The 12,420-nt window shown below is 35.6% G+C and overlaps 1 protein-coding gene across 1 annotated transcript; it reads right to left on the bottom strand.

Moving 5' to 3' along the window:
- Positions 1–6,827: 6,827 nt before the first annotated feature.
- Positions 6,828–8,274, bottom strand: LOC110768324 (membrane-associated kinase regulator). The gene has a single exon (XM_021972038.2). It carries the CDS (start codon positions 7,727–7,729, stop codon positions 6,902–6,904), a length of 828 nt encoding a protein of 275 aa, XP_021827730.2. The 5' UTR covers positions 7,730–8,274; the 3' UTR covers positions 6,828–6,901.
- Between the last annotated feature and the right edge of the window lie 4,146 nt (positions 8,275–12,420).

The raw sequence follows: 12,420 nt of genomic DNA, 5'->3' as shown, positions 1-12,420 counted from the left end.
AATAAAGTAACCAAGCATCACTAGAAATTGTTGAAATCCAACCACATTGCTCATAAACTCCTTCATTTATTGGAGATGGTGAGCATATGTTCTTTAAAGCAATATTGAGGGTTTGGACTACACATGGTGTCCAAAAAATGTGTCTACTTTGTCATGCCCTCTTCATTGGTTTTAAACACTCCTCAATATTACTCTTCTCTTTTTGGAGAAGTGTAGTTCTATACATGTTGTAACCGGAAGGAAGGTAACTTGGAAGTGTTTTATGACAAGCAATCCTAAAGGCATTCGGGTAATGGGGGCTTCTTGGAAATTGAAATGACAACTCAGTTGTATAAAATATTCTTACAATCTCACCATCTAACTATTCTCTAAAATTATTGTTCAAAGCTTTCTCAACATGATTTGTCTTCCTCTTCTTTGAGTCACTAGTACTTGTGTCAAGCAATTCCATACCCTTTAATTTTCAACAAATGAGCCTCAACGCTAGATTATGATCCTTTGATAACAATTGCATAGAAATGAAGCATTGCCACCGGCTTTTCCATCTCTCACAAGCTTTGTGACATATTTCCATAATGGAAAATGATCATTCTCCAAATTAGCATAATTGTTATTAGTAGTATTCCCACCACCATAATTATTGCCCTCATCCCCCACACATATCAAGAGATGTGATAGCTCCCTTACTCTCTTCTTTAATTAATACCAATATACACAGTTTATGAGGACTTGATTGCCCTCCTTTTTAGGATACTCTATTACCCAGATATCGTAAGCTATTTGGGATTTCTGCGAAATTAGTACGCCTTGATGAAAATTATGAGCACCTCGCCACATAACGTGCGTCATAGCACACTTCAAAATGCGATTTAAAATAATGGTCACAACAAATCAGATTTTCCAAATAACACGTCTGTTCCTATTGGTGGTTTGAATGAAAATGTCTTTAAATTATTTCAACTTAAAGAAGTGACCAACCTTTGTTCTTACTATACAAATAAGTTATTTGTGAGCTTGAAGAAAAAGACAAAATGTGGACAGCTAGCTTTCTTGGATTCAACACTTTGCGCTTTGGCTTGAAGTTGACTGAGTAAACTTGAGGACGAGTGTTCGCGTAGCGGAAGCGTATGACACAGGATTTTGGTCCAAGAAATTAAAAGAGTTCATAAATCATTCATCACATGATTTATTAAACTTCATTAAAATCAGCCCTATTCAAAGTTTCTATTAGATTGATATTAATCATTCATTACATCTAGTTTTACATTAAACCAAGCATGTATCTAGGTTAAGTTTTTTAATACTTACATTATGTATTCAATTGGGATTTTAAAGGACTATTTTGGGATAAACAAGTCATGTGGTATTCAATTAAGACTTTTAAATAATCTAAACAAGTCTTGTGGTAGTCCGTTAAGACTATTAGGATTTTTAAAAGAGAGTCGCCAAATCTAGTGGTATTCAATCAAGACTTTAAACGAGTAACAAAAAGTCTTATGGTATTCAAAAACTTGCTAATTTCGATTGATTTTTTAAAAATGTGGAATTGTGTGGGATTTTTTTAGTGAGAAGTATAAATACCAAACCCTATCTCAAATCCCACCCTAACCCATCAGATTTTTCATGTGGGATTTTTTTATTTATTCTTTCATTACCTTGACCTCCACCCAAGAAGTTGTACATTGGCCCAGGACCACCAATAATACTCAGAGCTACATGTTGTTGGTGTTAGATATATGCCATAGAAGCCAATATAAAAATGGAATATTCTAAGGATATAATATAATTAATACAATCAAAGGGGCGTGAATGTTGCTTTAAGATACACAATGTACACAAAGTAACAAGTCCATGGATAAAGATATAAATGGAAACTGGTCTAAAGAAGTTAGATTCACAAGACCTTTCCATCATAAGAATATCGTATCCTAAAAAGGTTCCTGGTCATAGGATCACTAATTGGACAATGGTGAACCGTAAAGACTGGTACACACTATGTTTGCTTTGGGAGGATGACTAGTCTCAAGTAATTCTTAGTTGAGATACTGAGACATGTGTGTAGGTGCTTTATAGAGATGGAGTTTACTGAACGCGATCAACTCAAGAATTCTTGTATGGAAGTCTTACTCACAAGTGTCAAACAAAGAATTCTAAGTTATGATAATGCAAATTAGTCCTCGGACCTGAGACATCACAGTTGTCTTGTGTACGAGTTGTTTGTCTTTGAGAGCACCATACAGTTGTATAAAAAGAATGTGACTCAAAAGGTGTTTCTCAGGATACTCAGCATGTGCACAGAGACATGTGAATGTACAATAAGGAATCTCTACTCTTACTAAGAAGAGAGAATACTCTGAAGATATGATTTGTCAAATCTTTAGCCAAAGTAAAAGATGAGAATTGAAACAAGAATGTTTGCAATACATCCAACTGAATCATATAACCCAGAAATCTCATGTTAGGGATTTGGCACGAGTTAACCATATCCCAACAACACGACATAGAGTATTGTGTTAGAGAATGACCAAATTGCATTGTAATCACAAACTGACTAGGTTCTCTAAAATGAATTCTATTTAGCTTGGGTAGCCATGACATACTGCTAGGTGTTGTTACTCATGTTTGTGGAAGCCCTGTAAGGACTAATTATAATTAGCCCTCACCAATAGGGAGAATTGTATAGAGGGATACAATTCACATTCGATTTAGAAGAACTCATTCGATTTAGAAGAACTCATTCTTACCCACGGCCTTGCTAATTAGAACATATAAGATCGCACACTGAAAAGGTATGGATTGAGAATTAAAAGAGAATAAATGATTTTGTGGCTTGGTCAAATGTCAAAGTCAAGGTCAAATTTAAAAGTCAAAGTCAAAAGGTCAAACCATTGATCCGAGAATTGAAATGGTCAACATAAGGTTGACTAGGACCAATGCTTGTTAGACAAGTAAATGATTTAATTTGTTAAGTCATTAAACCAATTAAACTAATTAGATTAGTTTAATGATTTAATTAAAGTTATGAAATTTTAGTTTTGGTCCTACATGACTTAAATATTTTGGACCTTACAACTTTAGGCAAGGTGTGACACATTATGGGATTAATGTGGTAGACCAAAGTAGCCCAAAAAGGCCAAGGATAGGGCGGGTGTGGCACATGGGTTCCTTAGGGGCACATGTGTGACAATATGTGTCTATATATTCATAGCCATAACACCACACTTAGCGTTTTTCAAGTTAGACATTGAGGTTGAGAGGAAACATCAAATCTCCCTCCCTTGCTCTCTCTTGGCCGGCCAACTAGAGGAAGAAGAGGCTAGCACCCATCTTCTCATCTTGGTTCCTTATTCTCCTATTCTCATCCATCCTTGGTGAAGACTTTTTGGGGAAGCATAACCTCATTATGCCTATTTGGAGAACAAAGTGGAGAATCAACAACTAAGGGACCATTCCTTCTACTTGAACACCATCCTTGGTTTCAAGATTCACTCCAAGGGTATGTTCACTTTCTACCTGCTCTTTAATATGTGATATTAGTGTCAATGGTGCAAACTTTCATAGACCTATAAAGATTGGGACCTAAGTTGAGACTTGCATGAATCTCTAGGTATTTTCTTGCTTCCGCTTTATTTGATTTCATATTTGATATACATAGGCTAAATGATTTGTTCTCTCATAGCTTCATGGGATTTTAGAAATCCCTACCCCAAATTTTCCCTTCCGTTGGGGTATAAGCCACGACCTTCCTTCCATCCCCATCTCCCTCTGTGTTGCATAAATCTTGTGAATTCTCCATAACCTTCAAACCCCCAATTTAAAAGATGAACAATCAACCCTCCCCAACTCCCAAATAACCCAAAAGCAAAAACCCAACACGAGCAACACACTGATAGCGAGAGCTTGTTTGTAGACCCTTGTAACTTTGTACACACACACACAAATCAAACAAATCTTTATGTGACTCTCGTACGCTTACCACAATACACTGGTGAGAGAGTGTGTGTGGTGGATGTGGGAGGGTGGGCTGCCAAGAGTGAAGGTTGGCTTTGTGGGTGTCGGGCTGAGGGAAGAGAGAGAGAAATGAGTGAGAGAGTGGTGGGGCGGTGGGTTGCCGAGATAGAAGACATGGAGGGGCATAGAGAGAGTTTTTTTGCGTTGTTCCAAATCTTGGTACATGTATAGTTATTTGTGAGAATTAACCTATTAATGGAGGGTTGTTGCATGAACACACTATTTAAACCCCTCATTCCTAATGGAATGAGACATCCAGATTTAATTGAATTTTCTAGCCTTTATCTTTTAAAATAGAAGGATTTTTTTTCTTATTTCCTAGCTCATATCTCTTTGGTAGGTTCCTTAGACTGACGAGTTATTTATTCTTGAGTGTTCACTTGTGTTTTCTCACTTAATCTCCATTTATCCAATGTCAAAATTTCAACAAAATGTACAAGTTATAGCTTGGTTGTATGTCAAGCCATAACAAGTAATTTACGTGTAAGAGTTGTGAATCCAAGACAACTATGAATGGATGAAGAATGAAAATTTACAACGAAGTTGAATTTGTCCCACATTGAAAAGTTAAAACACCTAAAGCATAATCTCATAACGGGTTGGACTACTCCCCCCTATTATCAATTGATTTTTGGGTGAAACCTCTACTTCCTTCACTACATACAAGCCCAAAATAAAATCTTATTCCACTGACACATTGTTGTGTTCATCTCAATTGAATTTGGAAGAAATAATTTTGATTCATTAAACCATGAAACTTTCTTGCAATAAGCTCCAATGCGTACATTACGATGTACAATCTAATCGAGATAGGAACCAAATTACAAATATTTGAAAAAAGAACACCATAAGCCAAGATTTTTTGCTCAGAGCAACATCTTTGAGAATAAATTCTAGAATTTCTTTCAAGTCGAGGCTTTCCTAACAATTTTTTGACATTCTACGAGTAAGGCTTTGACATCTTGAGACCTTTGAGCTACTATCTATCATATGTAAATATAATTAAGGCCATGGGGAAAAAAAATATATCAAATTTGGTTCTAACAAAGTCAGGCATATCTCTTAAGCTTGAGACTACATTATGAAGGCCAATTTCCGGCAATAGTAGGATTTTTTTTGGGTTTGTTTATAGAAATTAAATGGTATAGTGTTTATCTATAAAACTAGTGGAAAGAATGGGTATATAACTAAATATCTCTTATAAATATGCTACGTATATTAAGATGAAAATGCCTTTAATTTGTCATGGTCGTCACTGAAATTTATTCATCTTCACTACCAACTATGAAGTGATTAAGTCTACCCCATTCACTGATATTTAATTTTCATCCACTCTCTTCCTGCAAATGTCACCTCTTAACTAATCATAAAAGATTTTTATTCACAGGGCTTGCCATGGGACATGATGGTGAATGGCTTGAATTCATAGTATCTCCATATATGCATTGACAATTCATCGAATTTCTTTTTCTTGGCTAGGAAATTATTGGAATTACTTGTTTTCCCAGGCTTTAAAAGAAACTTGAACTGCTGCCCAGGATAGCTTATCTTCGAGCAACAATTTAAGGTTAAAAAAATTTCAACACAATAGCAAACACAAGAAGTTAATATCTTGATTGAGAGTATTTTCCAAGCAACCCATTTACAAAGGTTCTCGACGCATTTTTCCATAAAACCAGGGTTAATTGTAAAATATCGCAAAAAATAAATAAATTGTGAATTATACAAAGGCTATGGATAATAACGTAGTTGTATAATAGCTCATGTACAGTTGAACCTACAATTTTTTCTTTAAAATCAATTTAGTGGCGCAAGACTGTGTCATTATTTTACATGCTCACTCTGTCCCACATGATTTTTTCTGGGAAAGTTTTAACGAGGTCACATTTTTACATGCTAACTCTGTCATTACTTTGATGAGTATTAATAAGTTCATCTTTTCTCAAAAAATAAAAAAATAAAAAATTTAGGGGGGCAAGATGCTCCAGATAGATCTTAGATATGAGATAATTTTTTATTTTATTTTAATACAAGCGATAGTTTAAACTACAAGAGAGAGGGAGATGATTTCTCTCACACACACTACTAAGATATTATGGGGGTTTGAACTTGAGACCACTAGTCTGAAAGTCAAGACCCTTTCTACTGAGTTAGAGCCTATTGACATATATGAAAGATTTTTATGTGTCACAGTTGTATATACTTGATCAGAAACATAGATAAATAAATGTGGCAGATGTTCCTATCGTAGCTCCGTCTTTGCCTTATTGTAACAGTTTTGTTAGTTATGTTCATCATTACAAGGATAAATTAGGTTGAATGTGGGTATTGACTTGTTACGACAAAGGGGACTAAAATAATGCACAAATGTACACACACAAAATATTGTAAAATCCATGGGAGTCAAAATTAACAACCAGCTAAAACAAATAATAAAATTCCGAACCAAGTTCAAAGAACATGCCAAACGCTCTTCAAAGTCAAAAGATCATATCTCTCTCTAAATAATTCTACTTTTCTGCTATAACAGAGCAAGCAGGAAAATAGAAAAGAAAATACAAAAACCAAACCACAGCATATAACCAAATGTGTGAACAAAGACCAAATAATGCAGAAAAAGGTAAAACACCATGTGGGACGACCGAGAAAAACTATGGTTACCTTGTCTTTTAGCCCTTCCAAAGCATGTGGCTAGAATCATACATATGCCTTTGTCCCTCCCTTGAATTGGTGCATCTTTTTATCTCTTTGTCTTCTTTCTTCAAAGCCCTTTACTCTTAATTTACAATCACATAAAATTCAACAAGTTAAATGTAGAAAATAAAATAAATAAAAAACTTTATTTTCCCATATAAGATGAACTGATCCTTGAATGCCAATACACATATCATCACTTCTTCTTGTTGGTCTTATCTTTTCCATTTGAAAAGATTAATCCAAAACCAAATAGGTTAGCTGTAGGAACATTTAACACAGGATTAAATGGAGCAGCATTGCCATATGATCCATATTGGCCCTTCTTCAATGGAGGCTTTTGATAATTCATTGAAGTTGAAGAAGATTGTGATGATGAGTGGAGCTTCTTGGATGCATATTTCTGCTGTGAAGCCTGCTTCTGATTTTGACCCTCTTTGGAAAATACTGATCTCTTTACACTTGATGATGATGAAGAACCAGTTGAATTGCTTCTTGATAAAAGTGGTAAAGGACATAAGCTTCTGCCATATCCACTACCACAACTGCTGCTCCTCTTGAACCCCCAAAAAGACTTGGAACTCTGCTTCTCATCAGCTTCATTGCAGCTCATGTTCCTGCTTTCTTTACCGCTCTCTTTCGCCCTACTTGTGTTTTCGTCACGTGGATCAGCTGCTGCCGCTGTTGGCAGTGGAGGATGTTGATGAGGCACAATATTTTGATCCAGCTGTTTTGGGTGAGCAGACTTTTTCTTGATCTCACTTGGAATCATTTTCCCATCAGAGAAAAGCTCATCTGCGGAGGAAGACTCCTGCTCGAAGCTCTCGTGGACGACGCAGAAATCAAACTCCATGCTTGAATTCATGCGTCTTGATGAGGATGATGATGAATTGGATCTGAGAGGAGGATGGTGGTGCTGTTGTTGTTCCACAGCTGCAACATCAGATTGGCAAAGATCATAAGAGAATGAAATCCTTGGGCTCACACCCATGCTAGAGTTATCTGAACAAAGCTCAACTCCCATTCTCCTTGTTAAGACTTTAATCTCAAGAAAGCCAGAAAATCACACTCAGACCACATATATCAGATTCAGCAGAAACCAACAAAACATGTCACTTCTGATGTAAAAACATGGACAAGTCTAGATTCTAAAGAACTTCAAACGTAACAAAGACTCTAGGCATTTAAAAAAATCTCCACATCCCACATAGGAAATGACAAGAAACAGGGTTAGAATTGTAGAATAAATAGGAAATTCAAATCAACCACACACAAAAATAATAGATATATGTGGTCCTAAAAGGTTAGGTAGAGGAAGATCCAATTCTGGGTTTAATGGGAAGTTGCAGATGCAAACGTTGATGATTATGGAAAATGTAAGTGATGATTTGATTTGGACAAGAGGAGGGCAAGAGTGAATTGAAAGACCAAGTCTCTTTGGTTGAGAGATGTTTGGTGTGTTTGAGTTTTAGAGGGAGATAAAAGCTAAGGCCGGCCTCGGTGGAAGGAAGTAGTTGAGGGAGTAAAATTATTCGGCTGCTGTCTTCAAACAGGTAGGCCATGTTTCTGGCGACGTTGGAAATGGGTCCATTACCAAATTGTGTGTTTACCATTTTTTTTTTCATTTTTTCATTTTTCATTTTTCAACATCAACTTCCTTTGATGTGATGAGCCTACGAGAAAAAGGGTTTTCTATCGTACACAGAAAATTCTTTCAATAGGGATATGCTCAAAAATTCTTGACCTATGAGTATATGCATCCCAAGGCATTATAAAGGTTTGAAATTACTGACTTATTGTACTTTGGCTCACTAATGTTTCAAGTTCGAATATCTCATCTTTTGTTGAAAAAAAAAAAAACAAGTTAGAATTACCATTAACTTGAGTGAATTTTTTAGCAATGCACTCGAACTTTATAGACGAGCTGGTGCCAAAAAAAAAAAATCAAACTTAATCAGTTCTCAATCACCTTCCCTTTATATCGTTAATAAGGAAATCAAACTATTATTTGGCAAAAAAAGAGAGAACAAAAAGCAATAATCAAACTATTAGGACAGTACTCACTCAACAAATATACCTAATGTATCGTCAGATCAATTAATTTCCTGTGGTTAAATAATTTAAATAATTGTTATTTTCGTTCCATCTATTAATTTTCGTTTTAAGTTGAAACCCTACATGAGTTCATCCGTGGAATGGATCTGATGTATTCATGGACTTGATCATCAACCTTTTGCATAAATGTGATACTAGTTCTAGTTGGCAGTTGATTAAACACCTTTTATGTACCAAGGTTCACCTACAATTTGTAATGTATAAATACATCTCAAATGCATCTCTTAAAAGTTTCACAATTAATATATACATGGGCTTAGCCAAGTTGGCTGAAGCGGATGTGTTTCCCATTTGCACTCAAGTTCGAATCTCTATTCTCATAATTTAGATTAATTTAAAGTAGATTATCGCTTGTATAAAAATAAAAAAAGTTTCACAATTAATTCCCCAACAAATATTGCTTATACATAAATTGAATTTGGGCACTCACTCATTATATGTTTATGTGGTGGTTATGTGCAATGACACACGGGTTAAGTTTGGGTTTAGAGTTTCTTATGCGAATTTATATTAGAATGAGATGTCAGTCTTCACAACTGAATAGCAACAGCTGAGATGTCAGTCTTCACAATTGAATTGAATCTTTTTAATAAACTACCAATATGCCGAGATGGTAGCATATATATTGATCTCCCTTCGTTCGTTTTTACATTATTAAATTGAATCCTTTTAATCAATTACCAATTTCAAGCTCGCCATGGTCCCGGTTAGGAAATCGAGGTTTTATTTCAAAGATGATGTGTATAACTTGAATCCCTTGGATTAAATTTTAATGCGATGTCACATGGAGGAAAGAAATCAAGCAAATCATAACAGAGGATCCGAATTCCTTCAAACTTAGTAAATCTTCCAACATTGGAAGCACAGTATCATTAAACTTAATAGCTAATCAAAGGCAAGATATTTTTTAAGCATGCCCTTGTATTCAACTTATGAGCATTAAAATATTCTTTAAGTTAGCTTTTTTCCCTCGGATGGATGAACCTTTTACTATGAAACAAAATAAAATTAAAAAAAACCCCTCTAAAGATCAAAACAAATTTTTACGGCTACATCCATCAAGAAGTTTTTTTAGTAGTAGTCATAACTAGCCAAATAGGTTAAAAAGATTTGATAAAAATAATTGAAATGGCTAATGAGTTTAACATTTCCTTCGTTGTATTTCAACACAAATCATACAAGGTTTAGACAACCCCAGCAGGTCATCCACCAACACAGAGCCAAGCCAATCAAGAGCCTCATCAAGTAGACACAAACCCAGATCTAGGTGATTTCTTTCCTTATTTTGTGTAGGTGACTTATTATGATGTAATTAGGATAAATTGCTTTACTTCTTGTATACACAATGTGACCTTGCTTCCTCAAACTGAAGAAGAAGGCAAAAGTATAGCAATGGTCCCTCAAATAAGACATCACTTTACTTTTCGTTCCTTGATCCCAAAAATTGTTATGGTCGTCTTTTAATTAGATATCGCTTTGCACCACTAGTTCTTTCCGTCAATTCTGTTAGTTTTCTGTTAAAACTAAGGGAAAATTGGGAAATTCATATCAAATATTTATTAGATAAATAAACTATTTAAATAAAAAGCACACTGCCACTACCATAACCCCCCAGCCAACGTCTTCCCCATTGAATCTGTCCAAATCGAGTTTAATTGGTTTCATTTGCGGTTGGGGAAAAAAATTGTGAGGTGGTGGTGGGATTGGGCCTGTGTAATGGGGCGGGAGATGTGTAAATATGGCCAGGGGCTGTGGGGATGTTAGCTGTTGATTGTGTTGGAGTCAAGCTGTAGGTGGGTTGGTAATGGGGGATGGGGTTGGATGTCTGTTGCAAAAAGAGTGGTTGATATGGTGATATTGTAGGCATGAGTGTGACAAAGTTTTTGGATAAAGGTGGAAAATTTGGGGGTACAGTAGGTTGTAGTGTAGGGTGGGGAGTGGGATCAGGTGGAGAGGCAGAGGATAGTGGTGGGGTTGAGTGATAGATAGAAGAATAGGAAGGTTTGTGACGATTTCTCTTTTGCATTCTTGAATTGTTGTTGTTTGGCTGCATTGGTGAGGTAAGGGGAGGGGTGGTGGGGAGGGGGTAGCGTGCGACTGGGCTGAGAAATGGTGAAGGTAGTAAATGTCAAATGTCACATGCATCACGTGTGATCAATTTTAATAGAAAAAACTAACAGAATTGACGGAAAGGACGAGTAGTGCAACACAATATCTAATTGAAGGACGACCAAAACAATTTGTGGGGTTGAGGGACGAAAAGTAAAGTGAGGTCTTATTTGAGGGACCATTGCTATATTTTTGCCGATGAAGAAATATAGCATTTGTTATACCATATCCATGTTTTTAATAGCCAATAAGGATTAGCCCAATGGAAAAGGGCCTTAACTTGAACACCAGTGGTCTCAGGTTCGAACTCTTATGACACCTAAGTGATGTGTATAAGAAACCCCAATTCCCTTATAATTTAGACTATGGCTTATATTTAAAAAATATATATTTATAATAAAATTTAAATAAGAAACATCTTCACAATTTCTCTCCACTCTCCTTCTCCAATAACTATCATCTTCATCACTCTCTTTATCTCTCTTTGTATGTTTGACATTTTTTAATAAAATTTAAATAAGAATTCTCTCCACAATTTTCTCTCTACTCGCCCTTCCTCTCTAATAACTATATATCATCACTCTCTTTTTCTCTCTTTGTATATTTGACATTACTTTTAGAATGACTAGAAGCACTTTCAACTTATGACATAGTTTGAGATTGTTTCTCTAGAAAGTACTTATGCTCATAAGCGCTTTTATTATAAAAACATTCAAAAAATTTATAAGAAATTCAAGTGCTTTTTTTTTTGAAGAAACACATAGCAGGTGTTTCTTTAGAAGCACTTCTTAACTTTTCTGTCAAACACTGTAAGAAGCGGTTTTGGTTGTCAAAAAACATATTTTTAGTCCTTTCAAAATCACTCCCATACATGAGTGTTTCTGGACTATAAGAGCACTTTTCAGTGCTAGCTTGAGAAGAACTTAGCATGTGTTTTTTCCAGTTAGCACTTGATTCCTTTTTATAAAAACTTTAACATACTTTTAACAAAAGAGGCTATGAGCAAACATGCTTCTTACAGAAGTACAAACAAGCTCCTCCTACAAGAACTACGCCCTATGCCGGTGAGAGGTTTTTTAACGCGGTGTGCCAATATGGAGGCAATCAAATGATTAGCCTAAGAGAACCAATAGCCTGAAATCTACCAGATATGAGAAAACCTCAAGTTTATTGAACTTTGGAATGATAACATGATGCCCTAGCCCCTTTTCTATTATCACCCCATTTACGTAAACCCTTTTTTTGTTGAAAAAATAAAATAAAATATGTTGTGGCCTCCAATGCAGGGGTAATTTGTAACTACTTTAGCTACAATCCCCTTGCGATATTGACCATTTTTGAGAAATGCCTATGGAAGGAAAGAAGGAGCAGATTTGGTAGAATATGGTAAGTTTCTGCATGCCACACAAGTAATGTTTTGTACTTGTACTAGTATCTCACCGTAAGTTAGCAAAGCCCCTATTCACATCATGACAAAGTAAAAAGTGTAAC

The sequence above is a fragment of the Prunus avium genome, chromosome 3 (assembly GCF_965620075.1).
Source record: "Prunus avium chromosome 3, drPruAviu1.hap1.1, whole genome shotgun sequence".
In the NCBI taxonomy this organism is placed as follows: domain Eukaryota; kingdom Viridiplantae; phylum Streptophyta; class Magnoliopsida; order Rosales; family Rosaceae; genus Prunus; species Prunus avium.
Note: the sequence above shows the minus strand (reverse complement) of the source record. Positions and strands in the feature narration are given on the sequence as shown.

Coding starts and splice junctions, on each gene's coding strand:
- LOC110768324 (XM_021972038.2), bottom strand. CDS start 7,729: ATGGGAGTTGAGCTTTGTTCAGATAACTCTAGCATGGGTGTGAGCCCA.